This window comes from Malus domestica, chromosome 06, assembly GCF_042453785.1.
Source record: "Malus domestica chromosome 06, GDT2T_hap1".
Classification (NCBI taxonomy): domain Eukaryota; kingdom Viridiplantae; phylum Streptophyta; class Magnoliopsida; order Rosales; family Rosaceae; genus Malus; species Malus domestica.
The window spans coordinates 10,572,178-10,598,549 of NC_091666.1; the positions used below are offsets into that span (position 1 = coordinate 10,572,178).

General features: G+C 39.3%; 3 protein-coding genes across 3 annotated transcripts; 2 read left to right on the forward strand and 1 right to left on the reverse strand.

Moving 5' to 3' along the window:
• Positions 1-1,137: 1,137 nt before the first annotated feature.
• LOC139196795 (uncharacterized) lies at positions 1,138-4,379 on the forward strand. The gene is made up of 4 exons (XM_070823138.1): positions 1,138-1,630; positions 2,506-2,706; positions 2,845-2,987; positions 4,032-4,379. The coding sequence occupies exons 1-4, from the start codon at positions 1,138-1,140 to the stop codon at positions 4,377-4,379; spliced, it is 1,185 nt and encodes a 394-aa protein (XP_070679239.1).
• A 2,745-nt stretch (positions 4,380-7,124) lies between these two features.
• On the forward strand, positions 7,125-8,503 carry LOC103437214 (uncharacterized). The gene has a single exon (XM_008375678.4). The coding sequence runs from the start codon at positions 7,168-7,170 to the stop codon at positions 8,287-8,289; it is 1,122 nt and encodes a 373-aa protein (XP_008373900.3). The 5' UTR covers positions 7,125-7,167; the 3' UTR covers positions 8,290-8,503.
• Positions 8,504-14,598: 6,095 nt separating this feature from the next.
• LOC103409565 (adenine phosphoribosyltransferase 3) lies at positions 14,599-19,010 on the reverse strand. The gene is made up of 6 exons (XM_008348382.4): positions 18,648-19,010; positions 18,296-18,406; positions 16,289-16,381; positions 15,437-15,586; positions 15,121-15,179; positions 14,599-15,026 (listed from the first exon to the last, which is right to left on the reverse strand). The coding sequence occupies exons 1-6, from the start codon at positions 18,727-18,729 to the stop codon at positions 14,973-14,975; spliced, it is 549 nt and encodes a 182-aa protein (XP_008346604.1). The 5' UTR covers positions 18,730-19,010; the 3' UTR covers positions 14,599-14,972.
• Between the last annotated feature and the right edge of the window lie 7,362 nt (positions 19,011-26,372).

Genomic DNA, 26,372 nt, shown 5'->3' on the forward strand with positions numbered 1-26,372 from the left:
CTAGTTTGTAGGTCCGGAGCCTGCATCCTGGTGGAGACAGGAGTCATATCAGATGACACTAGAGGTTATAGCGGATTGGGAAGTGTTTATACAGTTGTTTCGGAAAAGGTTCATTCCTCATGAGTACATTGATCGCAAGAAACAAGAGTTTACCCATTTGAAGCAAGGAAAGATGTTAGAAAATAAGTACTATAGGAAGTTCACTGATTTGTCTCGATATGATCCGGAGGTTGCTACTAATCTGGTTGAGATGCTCTGTTGATTTAGGTTGGGTACTAAGAAGAAATGACGTTCTATAGCGACATCGACTCCTTGTGTCACTTACCAGGAGTTTTATGAGGTTTTACTGAGGATTGAGGACTCAGAGAACATGCCCAGTGAAAGTGAGGATGAGGAAGAAAAGAATGTGAACCAGAGGCGAAATGATAAAGGTAAAGGTCAATCATCTCAGGGACCTTGTAAGACCTAGAGTTTTAAAAGAAGCGGTCGTAATTCTAGCTCTTCTAGTGGAGGTTTGAGCTCTAATATGCAGAGTAGAGGTGGTAGATTTCCTAGAGGCTAGAGATTTCAGAGGCAAAGGGATTTTGGTGGTTCAAGTGGATCAAATGCTCATTTATGTTGTAGGTGTAATAATAGGCATTTTGGGAAATGTAGGAGAGGCAGCGGTGAATGCTATACTTGTGGATAGATGGGGCATAGGGCTGCTCAATGCCCTTAGAATCAGCAGAGGCCCCAACAACCTTCATTCCCACCACCTGCGCTGACCCAACAAGTTTCAGGACAGTATCAGTACTCTCAAGACCCTCAGCATCATGGAGGTTCTATGTCATATCAACCACATTCAGCCGGTGGATCCCAATGGTACCAAGGGGGACAATCCCAGTAGGTAGAGATTGCTGTTAGCAGTGCAGTATCTTCGAGGCAGTTTGGTCAGCCAAGACAAGGATGTGGTGTTCATGCTAACAGAGGTCGTGGTGGACGGCAACATAATCAGGGACGTATTCATAACATGACATTGCAAGATGCTTAGAATAATCCTGATTTAATCATGGGTACGTAAATATTCTTGGTCATTTTGCTAAAGTATTGATTGATTGTGGTGCTACACATTCTATTATCTCACATACATTTGCTCAAATGACGCAACCCCATCCTACACCTCTAGGATTTGATTTAGAGTTTTCTATGCCTAGAGGGGATAGATGTTTTGTGGATCGAGTATATCAAGGATGTCCAATGATGGTGGAGGATGTTGTTATGCCACCTAATCTTATGTCGTTGGATATTATGGATTTTGATGTGATTTTGGGCACTAATTGGTTACACTATAATCGTGCCAAGATAGATTGTTATGGAAAGATAGTTACTTTCCATCGTCCTAGATTACCTGAGGTTACATTTGTAGGAAAGCCTAGTAGGGTGAGGCATGGTATTATTTCTGCCATGAAAGCCAACATATTGTTTTCGAAAGGTTGTCAGGGATATTTGGCTTATGTGGTGTTGAATGACGATGCTCCTAGTAGTGTGGAGGATGTGCGTGTGGTCAGCTATTTTTCGAATGTATTCCCTGAGGATTTGCCTGGATTGTCGCCAGATAAAGATGTGGAGTTCGTTATTGATCTGCTTCCAGGTACGAATCCTATATCTTTGACTCCTTATAGAATGGCTCTTGTTGAATTAAGGGAATTGAAAGTTCAGTTGCAAGAACTAGTGGTTTTATTCAACCTAGTACTTCACCTTGGGGAGCTCTAGTTTTATTTGTGAGGAAGAAAGACGGAACCTTGAGGCTGTGCATTGATTACAGGCAGTTGAATTGGGTAACGATTAAAAACCGTTATCCATTACCTCGATTAGATGATTTATTTGATCAACTCCGAGGTGCCTGTGTGTTCTCTAAGATTGACTTGAGGTCTGGTTACTACCAGTTGAAGATTTGCAGTGAAGATGTCCCTAAGACTGCATTCAGGACTTGATATGGTCATTATGAGTTTCTTATGATGCTATTCGGGTTAACTAATGCACCAACAACTTTTATGGATCTGATGAATCGAGTATTCCAGCCATATTTGGACAGGTTTGTCATTGTCTTCATTGATGCTATTTTGGTATACTCTAAGTCTAAGGCTGAACAAGCTAGACATCTTAAATTGATGTTGAAAAGTTTGAGGGAACACCAATTATATGCTAGGTTTAGCAAATGCCAATTTTGGCTAGATCAAGTGGCATTTTTGGGACATGTCATTTCTGCTCAAGGAATTCAAGTGGATTCTCAAAAAGTGGCAGCTGTGGAGAATTGGGAACAACCTCGAACCGTCACCGAGATATGGAGTTTTCTTGGCCTAGCAGGCTATTATAGACGGTTCGTTGAGGATTTTTCAATGATTGCTTTGCCATTGACGAGGTTGACCCAAAAGGATGTTAAGTTTGAGTGGGATGATAATTATGAGCAAAGTTTTCAGCAGTTGAAGTATTATCTCACTCATGCACCTGTTTTAACACTCGCAGATGATAGTGGTAATTATGAAGTTTACAATGATGCTTCTTTGAATGGCCTGGGTTGTGTATTGATGCAACATGGTAGGGTGATTGCTTATGCTTCGAGACAGTTAAAACCTCATGAGAAGAATTACCCTACTCATGACCTGGAGTTAGCGGCTATTATCTTTGCTTTGAAGATTTATAGACATTATCTTTATGTTGAGAAATGTAAGATCTTCACAGATCATAAGAGTCTTTAGTACCTATTTACTCAAAGAGATCTTAATCTTCAGCAACGAAGGTGGATTGAGTTACTTGGTGATTATGATTGCACAATTAAGTATCACCATCGTCGTGCAAATGCAGTGGTGGACGCACTTAGTAGGAAGACTCCAGCTAGACTTAATGCCATCTATGATTGCTATGTTTCTCTTCTAGCGGATTTGAGGTCCAATAGAGTGGAGTTAGGAGTGGAAGATCGAAAGGAAGCCTTGCTTGCAAATTTTCAAGTTAGGCCAATTTTAATTGATCATGTGCTCGAGGCCTAGATGAATGATGAAGAGACCCAGGAAATAATTCAAGCAAGGAATCAAGGCAAGAAGAAAGATTTCAAGATTCGAGAAACTGATGGTATGCTTATGCAGGAAAGCAAAATATATGTGCCAAATAATGCAGAGTTAAAGAAAGAAATCTTCGATGAAGCACATATTTCGACATATGCAATGCATCCAAGATGCACCAAGATGTATCATACCATTTGACCATTTTATTATTGGCCAGGTATGAAAAGGGAAATTGCCAAATATGTGAGTAGGTGTGCCATTTGTCAACAGATTAAAGCTGAATGGAAGAAACCGTTTGGGTTGATACAGCTTCCCATTCCATAGTGGAAGTGGGAAAATATCACTATGGATTTTGTGTACAAGGTTCCTCCTACACAGAATGGTTATGACGGTATTTGGGTGATAGTTGATCGGCTTACTAAGTGAGCACATTTTATTCCAGTGAGGGAAAAATATTCGTTAAGCCGATTAGCTAAGTTATTCCTATCGAAGATTGTGAAGTACCATGGCGTTCCAGTTAACATTATCTCGGATCGGAACCCTAGATTTACTTCCAAGTTCTGGCTAGCATTTCAGGAAGCTCTTAGTACGAGATTACTTTATAGTACAACATATCACCCTCAGACAAATGGATAATCTGAGAGGACTATTCAGACATTAGAAGATATGCTGAGATCTTTAGTACTTCAGTTTGGCGATAGTTGGCATGATTGTTTGGTTTTGATAGAGTTCGCCTACAACAATAGTTACCATTCGAGTATTGGTATGGCACCATTTGAGGCACTTTATGGGAAATCTTGTCGTACACCTTTATGTTGGTTAGAGGTTGGCGAAAGAGTTTTAGTGGGCCCTGAGATTGTGGATGAGACTACTCAAAATGTTCAGGTAATTAAGTCTAACCTGAAAGCGGCCCAGGATCAACAAAAGAGCTTAGTAGACAAGCATGCCACTGACTGGAAGTATAATGTAGGTAATTGGGTATTTCTGAAGCTATCATCTTGGAAAGGTGTTGTACAATTTGGAAAGAAAGGCAAGTTGAGTCCTAGGTACATTGGACCATATATGATCACCGAACGAGTCGGTGAGGTTGCTTACAGGCTTGAGTTGCCTTCAAAGTTGTCCAAGGTACACAATGTGTTTCATGTTTCGATGCTTCGTCATTATGTTACAAACCCTTCACATGTCATTCCTCCTCAACCTTTGGAAATTAATCTGAATTTGACTTATGATGAGGAACCAATGACACTTTTGGATTGGAAGGATAAGGAACTAAGGAATAAGACCGTGCCTTTGGTGAAAGTATTATGGAAAAATTATTCAGTGGAAGAAGCTACTTGAGAGATAGAGGACCGAATGAGAGAGATGTATCCACGTCTATTTTATGATTATTAGTGGATGTATTGGTTGTAAGTAAATTTCGAGGATGAAATTTTATAACGTGGGTAGATTGTCACAGCCCATCCCGAAATAAATTATAGATGACGTGAATTGACTATTTTACCCTTGGATGTGAACGTTGTGGTGTGTTATGCATGTACATGGGGGTTCAAACTTTCATTTTTCCTAATTTTTGGAAGAAATTAGAAAGGAATTTTTGTGGCTTTGGTTAGTGACCCACATGGACCACACACACACACACAAACTCTCCTTCTCTCTTCTCTTCCGTGCTCTCTCCCTTAGACTCACTCTTTCTCTCCTTCCCTCATTTACGGACGAACGCCAAACTCACACTTCAAGCATGGATCGACATCAAGAAGCTAAGATTTGAACTCCTTGCATGTCCTTGAGATCGTATATGTCATTTTTAGAACTTGAAACCTTGAAAACCCCAAGAAACCATAACCTCCAATTTGAGGTACTATTCATGCAAACGTAAAATCTCATGTTTTTGGGGATTTCAAGCTTATAGGTAGCTTAAGGAGGTCCTCACGAGGCTAGGAGTGGTTCGTAGGAAGATTTTGGACATCGGAATAGCAAGAACGACGAGTTTTAAGTTTTGCCAGAGTATCGAGGCTTTTTTTGGCGGTTTCAGGGCTCGACTCAGGTATGGTTTGATTCGTCTTGGTGAGATCTTTAAAATGGTTCAAGTTTCTTGAAGTTTGGTGTTAAAATGAGAAAGATATAAGGTTTTGAAAATTAACCCAGAAACCGGTGAAGTCACCGGCGTCCGACGACTCGTTGGAGAAGATGAAGCTATATTCTGTCAAAACTGACGGGATATGCTAACGGCGTTGGATGGCGCCTTTAATAATTAATGGTATATGCTACATTTTTAACGGAATATTCCCTAACGCTGTTAGGGTTACCGTCAGTTTGCCTGGCACGTGCCCACGCATGGGCGGCGCGTGGGTGGTCGGAAAATTTTTCTAAAAATATGAGGATGTTCGTGGAGTTGTGTAGATCACGTTGGTATATTCAAACACCCAATTTGAGCATTGTATGAGAAGTTATTAGCTAGTTTTGATTATGTGCTTTGAATTAACGTTTATTCAGTTAATTCGCATACTACTGTGAGACTTATCCCGAGGACGAGCGCAGTCAAGGGCGACTCGGGGGTTACGACCCTTCGACATATCAGTGAGTGGGCTTTTGTTTTTCAATATATAATTATATACTTGATATTTTCCCAAAAAATGCGTTTAAATGAAAGTATGCCTTAAATGCCATGCATCTAAATTTATATTTCGTAAATGAATTAGTATATGATGCTTATATATAATTGTGGTGTTGTGGACGCTCAGGTAAGTAACAGGCGAGTTATGTTTTGTGATGAGAATTAATGATTAATGGCATATGATTGAATAACGTTGAGCTCATAAAAATGCACCTAGGGTGACTGTGATTTAGCCAAAGATATGGCACATGCCTGTTAGTACAATGGCACCTCCCGCACCATATGCTCATATTTGATCCAATTTAGGTGCATAGTCCTGTCATACAGACCTTTACTATGGTTCCGACTCGTAGGTTACTAGCGATTTATCGCCCAACTATTATGAGAGAGTAGTATTGAGCATAATTATATTACAACCAATATTGTCGTACATACCTTTTCATTTGGTTCCGACTCGTGTGCAGTAGAGTGCCATATAGGTCATCGTAGTGACTCCCGCTAGATTTGACTATTAAGCTATGAATTCAGCCGTACAGATTTCCATAGGGGTTCCGGCTAACATGATATATTCCCATGAATTTATTCACACCTGAATTACTTACTCTGTTATATCTTGGCATGACATATTTATGATTATGAATATGTGAAGCATGATTTGAATTGTTATATTTACATATATATTTATGCATATGTTTATATTCCACTTCTGGAAAAATTATACATGCTTTACGGCGATGGGTTAGAACTTTGAGAACTGAAATAGTTTTGTAAAACATTTGTTTTTGCCCACTCACACTTTCTGTTTTGCGCCCCTCCAAGTTTTAGATAAGCTTGTTGTTGGTGGCCTTGAGGACTTTGGCGGTTCTGACATATTAAAATAATTGTAGGACATCTTATGGTACTGTATAATTAGTACTTATCCTACTGGACTGCATCTAGATTTTCTATGCTCTGAATAGGAGTATTTACACTTATATTTCACTCCTAGCACTTACTGTTTATTAGTGCATTTTAGTAGCTTTCGGTTTTTATTCATTCGTATAACTCTTATCTTTATCGCTTCCGCACTGTGCACATGGTTACGTTACCCTCACGTGACGGCCAACATGCCTTGATCTCGGTCGGGATGTGTCAAAAAGAGTCTTCTTATTGTGTCTCTAAAACTAAATATGTTCATAAAACCATGAATAAAATTGAAATTATGATAAACAAAAACAACACACAAATATGACGAACGAATTTTATCTCCAACAAAATTAAAATAATTAAGTATTAATATATAAGACTATTGAAACATATTTTGAGTTCAAATTTCAGTAACAACAATATTATTGAACAAAAAAAAAAAAACAATATTTAACTCCATCAATTTCAAGTGCAATTCCATATAAAATCCCAATACCACAACCAGACACTCTCTCTCTCTCTTGTCCCGACAAATTAAAACCCAAATTAATGATGAAATTTGTTTCTTTTCATCAACATGCCTCCCCTCTCCTCTCCCCCCTTCCCATGAAAAGAAAGAGACAGAAATCCACGTGGGTAATTCCAAATTCCTCAGAAGGGCATTTCCGTAATTCCGCAACCCTCACCTGTCGAAAGTTGGAAACCCTCCATTTAATAAACGCGCCATCTCTCTCTCTCTCTCTCTCTCTCTGCAAAATTCTTTCTTTTCTTTTCTCCCCAAAAAAACCCGCTCGGAGAGAAGTGGAAGGTGTGGTGAGATACGGTTTCGTTTTGAGAGGTCCGTCAATGGCGAGTGGGTGGGTGAAGTCGCTGCAATGCAAGTCGAGAGCGTTCGAAGACGTTTACCATCCGAACCCGAAAAATCTGATGAACAGCACGAGTTGCAGAAAGAGCGTTCAAAACATCAAGGACGTCATGGACTCTACAAAACCAAGAAAACCAAAGCCGTCGCCGCCGCCTGGTCCGCCGCCCAAGCGGTCCAAACCCAAACACCTGGGTCGACCCACAAAACCCGAGCCCAGTTCGAGCCCGACCCAACCAGTCCGAACCCGTCAGCCGCGACCCCACGACCCGTTCTTGCCGTCATTGACGGAGCTCCCGGAGGACCACCCCTCGCGCAATGTCGTCGAGATTATCCTCCACACCAGCTGGGGACCGAAGGCCTTTTCGGGTCGGATCGAGATGATTTTTAAAGTCCAGAACGGGTCCAAGACCGTTGCCCGGTTCGAGGAGTACAGGGAGGTTGTGAAGGCGCGGTCCCGGGCCGGGTCCACAGGCGGGGCCCAGTGCGAGGAGGAGAATGCGCGGTGCGTCGCGGACGGAAACGAGGTCATGCGGTTCCACTGCCTCGGTCCCGCCAGCTCCGGCGTTGGGGTGTATGACGCTTGCAGGGGAATGTGGGGGTTTCACGGCGGAAAGGGAAAAGCGATTTGCACTTTTTCCGGTAGCGGCGTGGCCCACGAGAGCGCAGGTGCTGGTGGGGCCAGGGGACGGAGGGCGATGCTGGTTTGCCGGGTCATTGCGGGTCGGGTTTCGAAGCAGTTGGAGTTGGAATCGTTGTTGGATGGCCGGGTCGAGTTCGACTCGGTGAGCGGAGACAGCGGCGAGTTGCTGGTGTTTGATTCACGCGCCGTGTTGCCGTGCTTTCTTATCATCTATAAACTGTAAAAATACAATGTCCTTTTTTAAAGAATTTGTCCCTTTTTCTATTTATTTTTGTGTTTTTTTTTATCACACCTTGTTCTTGCATTTATCAATTCAATTTTTTCTCTTTTTTTTTGTTTTGGGTTTTTGATATTTTGGGTGTGATTTATGGAAAAATTGAGTTGATAAATGCCTAATTAACCAGTTTTCGGTTTTAATTCATCTGTGATTACTGTCATGTTCATATTTTTTACTGTTTTACTAATGTAATTAATGGGTTTTTATTGCATGATTTTGTTAAATTATTTTGCTCGGGAGATAACAACATTACTATTCTCTTTTGTATAAATGGTGAAGGTAACTTCGAATTTAGAACTCTTTCAACACGGTTGCATTGGTTGGGATTATAAAACTTGAAATCTATTTTTGATAGTAATTAGCATTAATCTGTTGTTATTATGGGCAGAGTTCATATTTTTCATGAGCACGATATGGAAATTTAACTGGTATTATAACAGTCACCAACAAACATAATGATGACAATTGTGGGATAATTGTAACATATATATATATATACATATTATTACAACTTCAGAACTAAGTATTAATTCTGAGCAATTATAATTTCGGATATTGGTTCAACAGCTAAATTAAGTCGCCACCAACTAATTTCATTAGTCAGGTATCATACATAGATACGGAATTTCAGATATGACATGTTACCAGCATTGTTCTAAAAATTCTCGTCTAACGTCGCATAGGTTCCGCATAGGCGCTAGGCAGCTAGCTACTGTTCCGATTAATCCCTAGAACTTTCAAAATTAAGAGAGGGCGACCGTCTAGACACTCACTTAGGTGGCGACTCTCACATAGACAAAAAATAGATAACTTTCTTTTTTTGCAGTTTTTTTTTAATAAATTATAAGAGATTTGTTGAATAGTCAGATGAATACTCATTATATCCTGGTTCCTCATGTTTTCAATATATTCTAATATTTTCTAATATGTCATTCAATTTTTGAATGTATGTATGCCAAGTCAATTATGTAATTTTAAGTATAAACAAATACTTATTTATGCGATATATAATACGTTTACTTTTAAATCCGTCTAATCCACTTAGATTCTCGCCTAGGCCCTATCTAGGCGCTAGACCCTGCCTAGGCGTTAAGCTCCACTCTACCCCACTAAAACCTAACATTTTTTAAAACCTTAGTTACAAAACTCGAAATGTGTATGAATAGTATAAATAAGCCCAACATGAATATAAACAAGTAAACTTGAGCACCACGCATTCATTGCCCATGCGTAATATTCATGTTACACAAGAAGGATTTCTTTATGCTGTTGAAGGAATTAACTTGTGTAACACAAAAGTACAATCTTAAGAAAAGAAAGAACTGAACTTTTTCCGGATTTTGTTAAAGGGATAGAAAATGAAGAGACAAGGAATGAAAAGCATAGGTGTTGTTTTTCCAATAGAAGTATAGTTAGTTGATGTTGTTATTTAGGTTTTTAGCATTCTGTTTTCTGGTAAAAAGGCTTTACATTTTCCCTTCTTGTTGAAATCGAAAGGGATATTGTCACGGTTTAATAATGCAACAGCCCCTTTCATTAGTATTACATTCTAGTATTATTCATCTTTAAGTGAGAGATTTTAGATTTGATTCTCGTCAAAAACGAATTTGAATTACATTATTATGGCTGCCCATTATGAGACTTAAACTAATCCCTCACCACTTAGTGTAGATAATATCGTATGTTAAAAAAATATATATAATGCAACAGCCCCATGTGGCCATATCCCACTATTTTCGAAGAACAGATTTTTATTGTGTAAATTTTAAAATCGGGATTTGGAGCATTTCAACTTATTGATCTTCATTCAAAGATTATGTCCAACAAAAAAATCATTTGAATAAAAAACCAATTAGTGATCCAAATGTATCGAGCAACTTGACGATGCGAGTCCTATTAACATAGTTAAGATGAATCGTTCATTTATTTGATATATTTGGATGACAAAACGATTTATGATTTGAATGACTACTTGCAACATAGTCATGATGAACCGTTCATTTATTTGATATATTTGGATGACAAAACGATTTACGATTTGAATGACTTTTTGTATGGATGATCTAACATAGTCATGATAAACCGTTTATTTATTTGATACATTTGGATGACAAAACAATTTATGATTTGAATGATTTTTTGTATGGATGATCTAACATAGTCATGATGAACCGTTCATTTATTTGATACATTTGGATGACAAAATGATGTACGATTTGAATGACTTTTTGTATGGATGATCTTCAAATGAAAATTGAGAAATTGAACAATTTTCATATAAAATATAACAATTAAGATACGTTATTTACAAAAAGTGAGATATGTACATTTCACGTGACAATAAAATCGTTCCAGAATCAAACTTGTGAGGTAAGCGTCCGTTTCATTTTCATAGGTTTGTCTTGGTCCATTGCTATCCCTCTCAGTGAGTAGCCTCAGCAGATTTGATGCTGCTGAATAAGCCTAATTTGGTTGACTGGCAAAGTACAGCGCAAGTCACGCAACTGTTTTGCTGCCTAAACCATTGCTTGGCTTAAGAGAAAATGAAGGGTATGGCCACAAATCACAATCTTTGATGTGCACCTTGTGCCCAATAAAATTTAGTTCCACTTACCAAAACTCTCTAACCATTTCCAATTTCATGCATGTTTTTCAAGTTAAGCAAAAATAAAATATTGTTCCGTCTGCTAAATGCATTGATTCTACACCTAAAAATTTTGGAATGCCTCATTTTCTAAGATAAATTGAAAGAGCTTACTGGATGCACCATCGACTTCAGACAGGTCGACCGGGCGGAAGAAGAGCTAAAAAGAAAAAAAAAACCATAGTGGGTAAGCAAAAAGCAAATACCAATGAAAACCGGACGTGGAATTTCAAACAAGAAAAAGTAGTAGCCTAGCCAGGGAGGGAGATTCTCCAGCTCGAGTCCTTGTTGTATATATAGTTGAAAATAGAGTGGAAACTACGGTTCAAAATCAAGGCCAAAAAGCGATCCTTACGAGAGCTTTTCTTGTTTGATATTTGTTTTCATTTAATTGAAGTGTGTAATGGTCCGTGGCTATCTTTTAAAGATTATAAGTCAATTGTATTAACTATCTCAATCCTCTGGGTATAGTCGCTCTTAGTCGAAGAGTGCCTTTTGTAATGGCCATGGGCATACTACTCAACCTCGGATCTAGAGCGGATGGGGTTGTTGGTTTTTTGCTTGGCAAATCACTATGAGGAGGAAGTGTTGGAAATATGCCTTGAAAGTCAATCTTTGGAAGAAACCTTTCAGGACAAATGAATCGATGTATAGATGACTCTTATACATTAAATGACAAAGATACTAATTAGGACTATCTCAACAAACGATATATGTCCTAAATAGTGTATTCATGGACAATGGATCGATTGAAGAAGTAATCTAATGATGTTAGATTACAGAGACCTTCTTCACATAACCATAATGTCCAAAAAGGTTCCTGGTCATTGGATTGTCGGAGGGATACTGACAATACTTAGACCGGTACATACTGTGTCTGCTTCAATTGGAAGGATGGAAAGTCTCATCCCATTCGTGTGGTGACACTAAGACAAGTATGTAGGTGCTCATTAAGGGAATGAGTTCACTGAACACAATCGAACGAGAGTACTTTCATGGAGGTCTACTCACATGTCAAGCAAGTAACTTTAATGGTTGAAATAATGTAAGTAATCCTTTGACCTGAGGCATCGTCGTTGTCTTGTGGTTAAGTACTTAATCTTTGATTATGTCAAAGTCTCCCCATTCGCAGGTGTCCACGGCATAATTGGGGTTAAGCCAATTAGTCATGAAGGCAAGTGTATGCGCAACAAAGAATCTCTAATCCTCAATAAGAGAGGAAGAATACTCTAAGATATGATTCGGGAATCTTCGGCCAAAGTATCAAGCGTAATAAAGGAAAGCGTTCCTATACGACTCAATAGAATCATATAAGAAGGAATAATCACATTAGGAGTTTGACATAATATATCCATACCCTAGTAATGTGATTGAGAGTATTGTTTTAGAGAATGATCGAATTACATTGTAATTCCAACTGAATAGGTTCTCCGAACAACTTCTACATTAGCTTGGGTAGCTATGACATATGGTTAGATGTCATTCATAGCTTGTGAGTTCTTCTAGATGATTAAATGTAGTCATCAAAGAAGAAGGTGAATTAAAAGGAAGTTTTAATTCACTAAGTGATTGAATTAAATATAATCAATTGGATTGATGCCAATCACCTCACTGCCTTGCTAATTAGAACCTAAAATGATTGTACACCCACACTCTATTGTAGTGAGTAATTAATGGATGAAGGAATAATTAATTGGATTAATTAGGTGTTGTGATTAATTTAGAAAGCCTAAAGAAATCATAAAAGCGATAAAGATCGTTTTGGGCTTAAAGAAACGTTCGGGTTTTATTGGGCCCATTCGGCCTAAACCCATTGGGCTTTTATTCAAGCATAGGATGACTTGAAATAATAAAAGCCCAAAGCCCAAACCAAACACTAAAAGCCCGGCCACTTAAAGGGTTTGGGAGAGATATTTAGTCAAGTTGTTGACTAGGTTTCTTTTTGTCTATATAAGGAACTTTATAAAGATTTATTCCTTAGGGTTTTTGTGTGTTTAAAACATCAAAGAGGCAAAAGATATATCTCTCTAAAACTACACAAAGGCCGGCCACCTTGAGGGTGTTTTAGCTAACAATTTTTCACCCTTTTGGTTATTCCTCCATCCATCTCACTACACTAGTGGGTGTGGATCTTTAGAGGTCTTCTTCTTTGGAGACTAAAGGAGAACCTTGGAGCACTCTTACCAACAAAGTGGAGGAGGCAAGGAGGGAGGCTAGGCTCAAGGAGTTCAAGGAGCAAAGGGCTTGGAGGTGGTACATCCTTGGTCTCAAGTCTAGATCAAGAGGTATAAGACTAAACCTTCACTTTGTTCTTCTCTAAAATGTTTTGATGCATTATATATAAACCTATGAACCTTGAAGGGGATTTGCATGACTATAGCTTTGATAATTTGTGTTAAATGCTTCCGCTGCTTTCGTATATAAAATTTGATTTGTATATGCATGATAGTCATTTCGAAATCCCTATGTGTAAAACTCATAATTTTCCCTTCAGGAAGCTCATGTTTGCTAGAGGTGAATCGTAACGGTGCTTATTTGTTGACTCTTGCAATTGTTAAAGAATGTTGTGACATTCCTCATGGTGTCTTTATGGTAGTTATCCAACTCTCAAGGTTTAGCCATCACAAGTGCCATCTTCCTTCTTGGTTGAGTGTAGGTTTTCCTTTCTTGAGAATTGTTTTATGTTTCTATTGAATTTGCCATCGTGAATTGTGGTGTTTATTTTGGCACCTCTAGCGTATTGTTCATGCTCTTGGAATTTTCTATGTGATTTCTTCCCGAGTAAGGATTGCTTTGAGGATCACGTTTTGTCCAATGTAAGTTAATGATTATTTTTAACGAAAATAAAATTTAAGTTTGTTTTTGAGAATTTTTAAATCACATGAATCAAATTGAGAATGTAATAAACCCTTTTACAAAAAGTGGAGAACATAAATTAGAGGACACGTGAGTCAATCAGCATCAGTTCACCTGATCAATATAAAATGCAAGTTACATTAGGACATGAGAGTTTAGAGCTTAGTTACGGTACATGTATTTACTAAATACTTAGAAGTCAAACTGGGACATGTCCTGTAGCCGGTTTCAAGAGTTTGATATTTGGGTTAAAAATTCAAAAATAACATTAAATCATGACTAAGACGTTTCATTTTTTTTTAATTTTTTAATTTTTAAAAATAAAGAGATCGCACTTGATGCGATGGCAAGTGCCTTCGCCCATGAGCGGTAGGTCTCGGGTTCGAGATTTGGGAGCAGCCTCTCCATAAATGGGGGTAAGGCTAGCCGACATTCACCTCTTCCGGACCTTGCGTAAAGGGGGAGCCTTGTGCACTTGGTACGGCCTTTAATTTTTTAAAATAAAAAAGGGAATCAACTGATCGCTTCACCATGACAGTCCACCATTCCGGGAGCTGAAAAGACTCACCAATGTATTTCAACCTTTCTCTAACTACTATCGTGTAATTTACCAGCATAAGAAATTCATCCTAACCGTTGGGCCATCCCACATCTCACTGTTTTCACCGAACTGATATCTGAACTCAAAAGCCCAAACTCTCTAGTTTTTTCTTTTTTTTGCTGGCAAATAACCGAACTCCCTTTAGAGGCAGTGGTTAACAAATGAACTCCGTTTAAGTGCCAGAATAATAAGAACCCATGCCTATACATAAAGCTCTGAACTGCGAGAACCATAGGGCAAGGGCTACATCAATTCGGTTTGGGGAAAACATAGAAACTGAGTCCTACAGCAGTTGTCAAACGAAACGCTTTCCCTAAATCGATGCTCTAATGCTACTAGTACTAGCTAAAACAACGAGTCTCAATAACTGAAGTTTTTATCAAAATTCATTAATCGTTGAAACTGGGAAAAAGGGGATGGGTGGGGTGAATCAAATCAGATTCCGGAGATGGGAGAGCCCGTAATGTGCCTCTAATGTACATGTTTGTCATGCAGCACCAATGCGGATGAATTATAGTCTTGCCACGGTCATTGGTACTCAACTAGTACATACAATGGCTTTCCATTCAACCTCTCACGTCCCTGCAACATCCAAACAAGAAGTCACTGAATGGACAATGGTGGCTCAAAACATAGCAATGCAAACTGAGGAAAGCCAAGAGTCAAACCAACTGACTTGTAAATCTGGTAATTCAATTAAGCATGCACATTCGACCACTTCTGCTCCAACGCGTTCTGAGATAAACATTTCATTTAAAATCAAACATACAGAATCACCGCAAAGGTCTGCGAGCATCCACAAATCCAAATTATGTATTTCAAGAAAGTCAAGCAGATAAATTGATACTTAGTACACAACTGGAACGTCAATTGAAATACGAAAGTTAGACGCAGATCACCAACGGATGCACCAGTCATTAGTCCCATATAAGCTATCAGTTGTTCCAATAATTTAACCAACATCTTGTTTATATTATCAAAAGAGTGATTACCCAATAAATTCATTGCAGCACAGAGTGTGCCTCCTGTGGCTATTAAATCATCTACCACCAGAGCACGCTCACCAAGTTCTACTGCTCCAACATGCATCTCAAGACGGTCCCTTCCATATTCCAAAGTGTATTCTTCAAAAATAACGTCACCTGCCCCAACAGAAAAGTTTTACAACAATCCTACTATTAGCCACAACTTCATCTCAAGGGGAAAAAGAGGTGCAAAACTATACGTAACTGACGTCAGATGACCATAATAGAATGTTAGAATTTAAAATATATATGCTCCTAATTGTCAAGAGCATCATGAACAATCTAGGTAGAGTACACAACAAACAAATAAGCCCTATAGTTCACGGAAACAAGAATGCAAAGATAATCCTTGACCTTTTAAGAACAAAATTAATCCGAGAGATTCTAACGTTATAACCATGGCATAGTGAACGACATGCAAGAACTGGAGAGGACAGAAATAGATATATTTTATGCAAGATTAGACAACAAAACCACAACAGAACACAGAGCATCTTAAATTATCAAGGACTATGAATTCCGAGCAGTGTGTTCGAAGGACCAACTGGACAAACCCAAATTGTGGCCTTGAATGCGGGTCTATAATCTGCCAACCAAGCAGACAATTTAGCACTTGATCACAAAATGTTAAGGTGTATAAATCACTACTCTCTTGCACTTGATCTTAAAATGTTAAGACATATATCGGTCACTGTACTAAGAGACTTAGCAAACTTTGCTATATCAACAAACTGAAAAATTGCTTATTATAAAACATGTCAAAATACAGTCACTTATACCAAGAGATGTACACAAAATATCTAATAGAATAAAATTTACCGGGCAGCTTTTTTGGTTTTCTCAGGGGAACGAACTTTGCTCCTATTGCCAATGCAATTGGAGGACCAAAGATAAAACCTCGCGCCTCAATTCCTGGAATAAACAAAAACAGAAACATCATATTTCAGAACATCACAAGGGTATGGCAAATTGTCATTCTCAATTGTCCAACTATATCCAGGTCCCTGGCTTGACAGAAACAGTATTCAAGGACACAGAAAGACGTCAAACAAAAAAAGAAGGTATTTTGAACAGAATTCCTGAATGCAAAACATGGAATTAACATGTCTCTGATACAATTACGAACTCATAAACAGAAGAAAATCTTTAACAAATTACAATATCTAATAAGCACAAGACTACTAAAGACATGGGATCATCGAGGTTAAGATTTCACTTCAATGGTAATTGACGAAAATATAAACCTATGAAATACTGGTCCTTCTAGTAGAAAAATCAAGCATAAACAATTGCTCAACTAGGTAACATCAATTCACATGATAATAAATACGGCATGCTAACCGTTATCATCAAGAACAAACTCCATATCTTTTTCATGTCAGGGTGTAATTTGAAGATAGATTCCAAAAGGGAAACGATAACCACTCTTTTTCGCCTCCTACACTCCTCTTCATTTCTAGCCGTCAAATTGAATATATCAAATGGAAACAATGGACAAGATTAAACATGGGTGTGTCGGAGGAGAAAAAGGGTCTCTGATTATCATTTCCCATTCCCCAATAGATAAAAAGGCTTTCACACAACAAGAGAGCGTAAGTCCACATAAGCGCACAAATAGAGAACTCCTAGTGTACATAAATCATGACAAAACATACATAAACAACTTTGGACCAACTCATTTGGAAAATGAATATAATAACTGAGAATCAAGCCCCATCAATAATGAGATGACATTAGATTTTCAACTCTGTAGGACCTAAAGTAGTACATTAGCTATGATCAATTAGTACTGAAGTCAATCACGATAGATTCCTCGAGACATCATTGTGACTTTACAATCTCCATATACGCAAAGTGTAATTTTCTTCATAATCTTCCACAATGTAATATTTACCAAAATTTGTAGGGCCAAACAAAAGTAACTCCAATCCATAAAGTGAACCCTCAATAGTTCCTCTATCAATTTTTGAAGGGCTAAAACAAAAGCTATCTACAGAAACAAGCCAAGACAGCAAATCATTCATACCTTATTACAGTAAACTATTCACGTCATGATAATAAACTCCAACAATGCACGATGCAAAGATTAGTATGTATGGCTGAAATAGTCAGTATAGTACGACGTACCAAATACAACCTCAAGGAAATAAACAAAGGTAACATGAAGAGTGTAAATTAGGGTCATCCAACGGTAAAGTTGGGCAAACCCATATTATAATGAAGCCAAAAAATTCGGCCCAATTGAGATGGGGGTCCACTTTTAACAAGGTGGGCAGCATCACCAACCACCATCCACGCAAATTGAACCCAACCACATGCCAGAGAGAGAGAGAGAGAGAGAGAGAGAGAGAGAGAGCAAATGTGAAGAAATTTACAAAGGAGAATAAAGAAAAGAACTTGAGGGAGAGCTATCATCAGTGGCACAGCCCACTAACAAGGCTTAGAGTCAAACAAAAAATCACTCCCAAAACCCATTGTGACTTCCATTTCCATAATGTCTCTTACAAGCATTCTAAAGGACAAGGAGAAACTTATGCAAATATAACAGTAGACAGCATTTCTTCATCACTCACACCTACTTTTTCTTCTAACCATGGACCCCACCACCTTCAAGTTAATCACTGTTATCTTCATCAAAAGCTTAGGCCTTTGGCACATTTATTACAAAAGACACCACTACTCTAATTTGTACTAAGGGAAGGTAGCGAGTTTGAACCTGGAACGCAGCAAGATGAAGAAGACGGGCAAGTGCAATCCACCAATTGCGTTTATACTTCTTACAAAAAAAATTGCTATTGAAAAAAAACTGGTCTTTATGTTTTTTACCTGCAACCACTGAAATATTTTTGCCTTTGTATCTCTCAACGAACAAATCGATGGTGTCCTTAAAGGATTTTGGGTCCAATAATAAAGTTGTGATATCTTGGAACATAATTCCTGCAAAGTGTATGCCAGTCCCAGTAAATCAACCAAACCAAACCATATTTAAACAACCCTTTGATTATTTGGTAAGAAAAATAGATGAAGGTCATCACTTTCTGCGCTAAAAAAGAAAACCCAGTTCAGCTAATCAAAGTTTTAAACAGCTTGATGAGCCAAAAATACACACACAAAAATAAATTAGAGCAAAATGTTTAAACGGGATGAAAAATATATAGAGAGGAAACGAAGAACAAACCAGGTTTGGGAAAATTTGGGACGACCCGAATCTTGGTTTTAATGCCGTGGATGCGAGGATCTTCGTCTTTCAAAACCGACATTGTTGTTTATGCAGGAGACCCAGAAGAACTTGGTTTATGTTTATGCAAGTTTCCTTCACAAAAATTCAGTTTCTTCTGAACCCCTGCGTGCGAGAGTGTAATTCTTCAACAGAACAGAGTGAGAGAGAAGGGGCGCAAGGCACACAGAGATAAGAGAGAGAACTGTATTTATAGAGAGAGAGAAGCCAAAGTGTGCAGCGTGTTTTCAGTTTTCACTTTTAGAGGGAGGGAGAGAGAGAGAGAGAGTGATTTAAAAGAGGAGAGATGAGAAGGTAAAAAGTGAAAAACCAAAACAAAAACAGAGGAATCACGAGGGCATTGTGCGCGCGGGGCTTGCTTTAGGCCGATTTCGCGCGTTCTTTGAGTAACTGTGTAAATATTCCAAGATTTTTCGCGCATTATTTGTAGTTTCTAATTAATTTGTATTTAACTGAGCTAAATTGGTAGTATATCCGAAGTCGAATCATTTTTCTCATAATTAGACTAGTTTAGAGTAGGCTATTGTTTTTATAAAGAAAGGGGATTGAATTCTTCCATGGGCAATGCAAATACTTCTTTTGAATAACGTATATTTACCACATAAATCAGAATCATTCAATTTCTTAAACTTCATTTGAAAATCATCCAGACCAAAAAGATTCTTAAACAGAAAAATAATGTAACATATTCTAACAATTTTCAAAGGCTTTGGTCGTGAAGGTTCTTTTAAGGGTAGTGTCCATCAAAACCTTCCTAAATTACAAGTGCGTTTGCAAAAAGTTATATGGTTTACAATTCAGAATCTTGCAGTGTTTGAATCTAAATCTAAAAGGAGTCGTGTGAGGTATGAAGTGTAGGAGGCGTGTGAGTGATGGAAAAAACAAAACCAAGAAATGTACACTACATTGCAATGTCTGAATTCAAATATAAAACTAATATAAAAATAGAACCAGTAAATGGACTCTGCGTTGCAGTGTTTGAATCCAAATGCAAAATCAGATGCGTGGGTGTGAAGCGTAGGAGACGTGTGAGTAATGGGAAAAAAATATGCCTTTTTATTTTCTTTACCTTTTGCTTTCGTTTTTGAAAGATTGCCTTTCACTTGTTTTTGTTTCCCTTTAGCTGTTTTTGGGGACATGTTTCAATTGTAACAGAAAAAAATATGAAGTTTGTGCTGGTGATATGAATATTGTATGTTTTTGTTTTTTCATCTAATAAAGTCAGAAGCTCAATCCATATAACTATAAAAACAAATGCTACATTGCAGATTCTGAATTCAAATATAAAAGCAAAAGCAGGTTGAAACTAATTAAAATGTAGAGCCTAAGTCCAAATGTCAAAGATAAACCGGAAACAAACATTGCAACACAACATCTGAACTGCAATGCAAAAATAAAACAAGAAATAGACACAACAACATAGTGTCTAAATCCACATATACGTACAATGTGTTTTGTATATGTTTTTTTGATATGCCCAAACCAATTTTAGCATCCAAACAACTCAATTCTCCAAACTAAATTTGTGGTGTATGGTTTCGCATATATTTATTGATAAGTCCAAGCCAATTTTAACATCTAAACTACTCATACTCTAAAAAACACAAGTAATTACCACTTAGTACTACAGTCTGGTAGTATTTGTAACATCCCAATCCCACATTACCCAGGGGAGTGGATCCTCTAAGTCTTATATGTATATTCTCATCTCTACCTAGCATGAGGCCTTTTGAGAGCTCACTAGCTTTGGGTTCCATCGGAACTCCGAAGTTAAGCGAGTTCGCACGAGAGCAATCATGGGTGACCCACTAGGAAGTTCTCGTGTGAGTTCCTAGAAACAAAACCGTGTGGGCGTGGTCGGGGCCCAAAGTGGACAATATCGTGCTACGATGGAGTCGAGCCCGGGATGTGGTGGGGGCCCAGACCGGGATGTGACAATTTGGTATCAGAGCCAATCCCTAACCGGAAGTGCGCCGATGAGGACGTCGGGCCCCTAAGGGGGTGGATTGTAACATCCCACATCGCCAAGGGGAGAGGATCCTCTAAGCCTTATATGTATATTCTCATCTCTACCTGGCATGAAGCATTTTGGGAGCTTACTGGCTTCGAGTTCCATCAGAACTCCAAAGTTAAGCGAGTTCGTGCGAGAGCAATCCAGGATGGGTGACCTATTGGGAAGGTCTCGTGTGGGTTCCAGAAACAAAACCATGAGGGCGTGGTCGGGGCCCAAAGCGGAAAATATCGTGCTACGGTGGAGTCAAGCCCAGGATGTGGTGGGGGCCCGAGCCGGGATGTGACAGTATTCCTCTTCATTTGTAAGTGAGAAGTCTTAGGTTCGATTCTCGCTAAAGGCAAATTTGAACCACATTATTGCTAGTCCATTGTGAAGCTAAGCCCATCTCCCTTCCCTTTAGCGTAGATAATATCGATTATTAAAAAAAAAACACAAGTAATTCAAATGAATTTTGTGGTGTAGTGTGTTTGACATATGTTTATTGATATTCCAAGCCAATATTAGCATCCAAATAAACTGGAATTCTTAAAAACACAATGAACCCATACAAACACACAAGGAATTCAAAGTAAATATAGGGTCTAGTGTGTTTTCCATATGTTTTTTTATGTGCCTAAACCATAACATCCAAACAAGCTCAGATTCTTAAAAAACACAATGAACCCATACAAAACACAAGGAATTCCAACTAAATTTGTGGTCTACTGTGCTTTGCATAATTTTTTTTATACGCCCAAACTAATTTTAACCTCCAAACAAGTTCAAATTCTCAAAAACACAGTGCACTCAAGCAAAAATACAAGGAATTCAAACTAAATATGTGGTGTAGTGTGCTTTGCATATGTTTTTTTGATATGGCAAACCAATTTTAGTATCCAACAAACTCAGATTCAAAATCAAAAGATGTAGTGTGCAAAATTAGTTTCTCTAAGAAGAGTAAGTGTTTAGGGATTTTTAGGGTTGTAAAACCTTACCGAAATTTGGTAGAATTTGGGATATATATAGGGGAGTGGCCGTCCATGGTGTTAGGGTTTTACCATACACATGGCGACATCCTATTGGCCAAGGTTTTATGGAGAAATATTGTCAAGATATTAAATATGAGATAATATCTTGAGATAATGGAGTAAATATCCCTAATTGACTTAAATAGGATTACTTACTTGAATGAAGTCAATCTTCAATTGGGAATGTATTAAAGATAGGATTTGGGTAATTAATGCTTTAACTTTTCCTTGCCAAGGGCAGGTGAGCTGTGTGTAGTCGTATTTAGCTGCAGGGACTTTTAGGGGTGTGAGCCGAGCGTGGGAGTATCTAAAGAGCCTATCAATTTAATGAGGGCGATCTTGCCTTTCTTGAGCAAAAACCCACATGTCGCCTCTAGAATTTTTGGGATTATCTTAGGCTTCACAAATGCTCCCACACCTGCTGGGCTACACGTAGGAAAAGGGCAATAGGTGTAGAAATATTAAGCTGCATGGGCTTGTAGAGTTGTTTCCCAATTTGAACTAGATCTCTTTCCTTGATTTGGAGATAGACTTCTTCTAGGAAAAGGAAACCAATTGCCCCCAATACCTATTTAATTCTGCGTGAAGCAAGGAATTAAATAAATTTGGAGAACAATCATTATTCCAACAAGGAAGAGAGAAGCCACAAGAAATTTGTTCCCCCTCCCTTAGTTTTTTTCTTCTCTTGCCCTATGCAAAGAGTTATCTCTTGTTGTTGTTCTTCTTCTCCGTGTTGCACCAAGGTAAGAAAAATTTGAATTTTCTTCTTCTTAATTTTTAGGAGACTTGGGGCTTGAAAAATTGGCTCGGCAAGGCTGAGGTGGCGTGAGGGAGGAGCATGCTTGGCTTGCTATGGCGGTAGGAAATGAGAGAGATATCGGCATGGGTCGGGTCTCTACTGCTAACAAGTTGGGCCCTATTGGGCACGCTGGGCGTGAGAGAGAGTTGGCAGGGGTTCAGGCCCTTTGTGGCCTAGCCATGTGGGCAAGCTGGGTCATGGGGCCTGGCGCGAGGGCGTTAGGCTCTGCGGTCCTTTATATATATATCTATATTTTTTTTTTGTGAGCTGCCTTCTAAATATTTTTCTTCTTACTTTCTTATAGAAATTTTGAGATGACTTTCTCCGATCGCAAAAGTGACAAATATCCTTCACCTTTGTACCATCAATGTGGTTCTTTCGGCAAGGTGGGCTACTTCAAGGCTGCACATGTCAAGATTACTTCCGATGAGCTATTTCGGGATTTTCTTAAAACGTACAAGCATGCGATTCCGTCAGGGGTTCGCGTTAAGCAGGTGAAGGATGATAGCGGCCATGAACCGTGTGGCAAATACGTCACTGCTAGGAAGAGGGCTATCAAATTCCATTCGTATTACTTCATGTTGGGATTTTATTTTTCCATGCTGTGTCTTTTCTAGGAGGTTATCTGCTTCATGAAATGCACATTTGCTCAATACTCATTAAATGCAGTTCTTGCGATGATGGGGTTTTCGAACTTGAGTAGGTTCTTTGATCTTGGCTTTACCATATATGAATTATGGTACTTCTTTGAAATTGGCCAGAAGGAAGGCATGGGGCAGCTGAGGTCTCACCATAGGTTGCTTGATGTTCCTGCAAAGGTGATCATGAGTGGGCGAAAGATACCTTGGAGGTAAGTGGAGAGTGGGAGTCTGACTCTTCTCCTAAACTGCATGTTTCGACTGTCTTTATCAGTGGTAAGTGAACTGCTTTATTCCTAGCTTGCTTGAATTTTTGTTGAGCTGCTCCATGACTTCAATTTATTGATCGTCCTTCTTACTTTGTGTAGATTCGGATTTTGGCTTAACTCTAAGAACTTCGGCTGATATGAAGAAAGTGCACATCGCCATGGGCATTCCTATTGAGTACTGTGAGTGGCGCTGGCTGCTCAATCTTCTTTGTCGGGAGATAGGCAAGCTTCCTCCGAAAGAAGAGATAACGTGGATTAAAGAAGAGGCGTTTGCTTAACTGATCTCTACTGTAGAGCCTGCTACCAATGAAGGTGGAAAAAGAGATATTTCTTACCTATTAGTGAGTGTTTGGCTAAGAAGAAGCCAAGGAATTCCTTTGTTGCTCGCGAAGGCTCATCTATTGTTAAGAAGCTTGTCATTGATCTGACTTCCTCTAGGGGAAGAAAAAGATTATTGAGTTTGAGCTTGTGAAACTTGCTGCTCCGAAGATGGCCACTACCATTGTTAAGAGGATTGCCCAGTGGAAATGTTCGGTGGTGCCCTCGAGTGTCTGGGTTTGTATCGAAGCACGCGTCAGGAGCTAAGTCTAGTTCGGCTTCTGAGAGGCTCGCCTCTATGAAGAGTGGGAAGGTGGATTCTGCTACTAAAGTGGTGCCTGGGCCTATTCTTCCTTTTGCTACGATTGAAGTTAGGGAGTGGTGCCTGGGCCTATGAAGAGTGAGAAAGTGAAGTCTACTCATACGGGCAATTATGAAAGATCCACCCAGTATGAAGCTAGGGAATTTCCCAAGGTTTATGTGCTGCTGAAGGCTGACTGCTGGAGGACATCGATCCATGCACCAAGTTTGTTGATAACTTTGGGCAAGTTGTCGTCCGTTCAAACTCTTTTGCGAAGCATCTTACTTACTTGAGATGGTCCTCCTTGCTTACTACAATGCATAAGACCTTGATCCTGACAGTTGAGTCTATGCAGGTTGATCAGGATGCTATCAAGTGTCCTAAAAAGGCAGAAGTGGCGTTGACGGCTCAGCTTTGCTTAGTTGTTGAAAAGATCGAGAGGCTCAGATCTGAACTTGTCGTTTTGAAGGGGTCTGATATCTCTTCCCATACTTCTATGCAGCTGGAGACCGTTCATCAGGAGGTCATCAATTTGAAGGCTAAGCTTAGTGCGACTCAGACGATGTTGGAAGTTGTAGAGAAGAAGTTATTCTTATTGCACCGGTGGTTAAGAACCTTGAGTGTGTGAATTTGGAGCTACAATCTGCTTATTTCGCCAAGGACGAGCAGCTTGTCTTCATGCATGTTGAAGTGTCTCATCTCAAGGCTGTTGCTAGTAAGCTTGAGTCTAAGGAAATGGATCTGCAAGGTGCGTGTTTGCTAGCGAGAACCTGAAGAAGGAACTGGATGAGTTGCATGATGCTCAGACTGGGCTTGTTGAGGAGAATGTGTAGCAGAAGAATGCGAAGGTTGGTCACGAAGTGGTGCTTGCTTCTTGTTAGGTCGATTTCTACAAGCTAGGCTATGTAGACCATCTTGAGGATAGGCCGTCGAATTATGAGTTTTTCGAGAAGGACTTCGAGAATTTTTTCATTTCTCCAGTTAATCTGCTTGACTTCTTGTTTGATGATGCCTTTGGTGAAGCAGCTGAGGATTATGCAGTCTAGGCAAGGGCGGCTAAGGATGAGCTGATGGAAGCATTGACTGTTGAGAGCGGTGTGGTTGCTGAGGCATGGCAGTTGAGGAACCAGTGGTTGTGCAGGTTGCCGATGAATAGTTTTTTTTTTTTTTAGACTTAAGAATTTTCTTTTTTTTTCCTTTTCGTTCTGCCTTATTTGAACTTCATTGGCTTTCGAGCCAGTTGATTAATTTGCTAGAAATTTAATAAACAACTTTCCTTGCTTTGCTTCATCCTTACTATTTCGCTATATTTTTTTTGCAAAACTTTACTGTTGGACTGGCGGTTAGGCGAGCTGCTTTGAGGAAGCAGTCGATCCCACATCGTCACTTAGGTTTTACTTTTGGCTTCCGGGCTTTAGGAGCCTTGCGTGCTTGACGCGACTTGCAAAACTTTGTCGTAGGACGGGTAATTGGATTAACTACTTAGATGATGCAATCGATCATACGTCATCACTTTAGGTTTTAGTCTTGGCTTTGATGCTTAAGGAGCTTTACCCGCATGAGCAAAAAAAAAAATGTAAAATTTCTAACTTATGGAGCCGGCGGCCAAACTAGTAGCCTCTGTAGGAAGCAGGTGAGTCCGTGTAGCTGTTATAGTCGTGAATCTCAGCTTTAGCAGCTTCATAAGCCTTAGCCCTCCCAAGGCATGTTGTGAAATTTCTAACTTATAGAGTCAGTAGCTAGACACGTGCTTCTCGTAGAAAGCAAATGAGTCTACATAGCTGTTATAACCGTGAATCTCAGCTTTAATGGCTTCACAAGCCTTTGCCCTCTTGGGGAATGTTGTGAAATTTCTAACTTATAGAGTCGGCGGCCGGACACATGCTTCTCGTAGATGAGTAATCGTAGCTACTCTAGTCGTGAATATTGGCTGTAGTGGCTTCATGATCCTTGGCCTTTGCAAGGCATGTTGCAAAATTTCTAACTTGTAGAGTTAGCGATCGGACACGTGCTTCTCGTAGAAAATAGAGGAGTCCGTGTAGATGCTATAGTCGTGAATCTCGGCTTTAGCGGCTTCATGAGCCTTAGCCTTCCCAAGGCATGTTGCGAAATTTCTAACTCAGTGTCTGCGACCAGACACGTGCTTCTCGTAGAAAGCAGAGGAGTTAGCGTAGTTGCTATAGTCGTGCATTTCGGTTTGGCTCTTGCAAAACTTAAATCGTAGACTGTTGGCCGAAATGCTGCTTTTGAATAAGCAAATGGGTTCGCATAGTCTTAGTAGGTGTAAGTCTAGGTTTACAGATTGCCTAGGACCGTCGG

Bases quoted from the DNA above. Each gene is read 5' to 3' on its own strand.
- LOC139196795 (XM_070823138.1), top strand. From the start codon at position 1,138: ATGACGCAACCCCATCCTACACCTCTAGGATTTGATTTAGAGTTTTCT. The intron at 1,631-2,505 runs GTACGAATCCTA...TAACACTCGCAG, and splicing joins CGTTATTGATCTGCTTCCAG to ATGATAGTGGTAATTATGAA. The intron at 2,988-4,031 runs GTTAGGCCAATT...GTATTTCTGAAG, and splicing joins CCTTGCTTGCAAATTTTCAA to CTATCATCTTGGAAAGGTGT.
- LOC103409565 (XM_008348382.4), bottom strand. From the start codon at position 18,729: ATGTCGGTTTTGAAAGACGAAGATCCTCGCATCCACGGCATTAAAACC. The intron at 18,407-18,647 runs GTTTGTTCTTCG...TACACTTTGCAG, and splicing joins CCCAAATTTTCCCAAACCTG to GAATTATGTTCCAAGATATC. The intron at 15,587-16,288 runs GTAAATTTTATT...CTGTTGGGGCAG, and splicing joins AAAACCAAAAAAGCTGCCCG to GTGACGTTATTTTTGAAGAA.
- LOC103437214 (XM_008375678.4), top strand. From the start codon at position 7,168: ATGAAAAGAAAGAGACAGAAATCCACGTGGGTAATTCCAAATTCCTCA.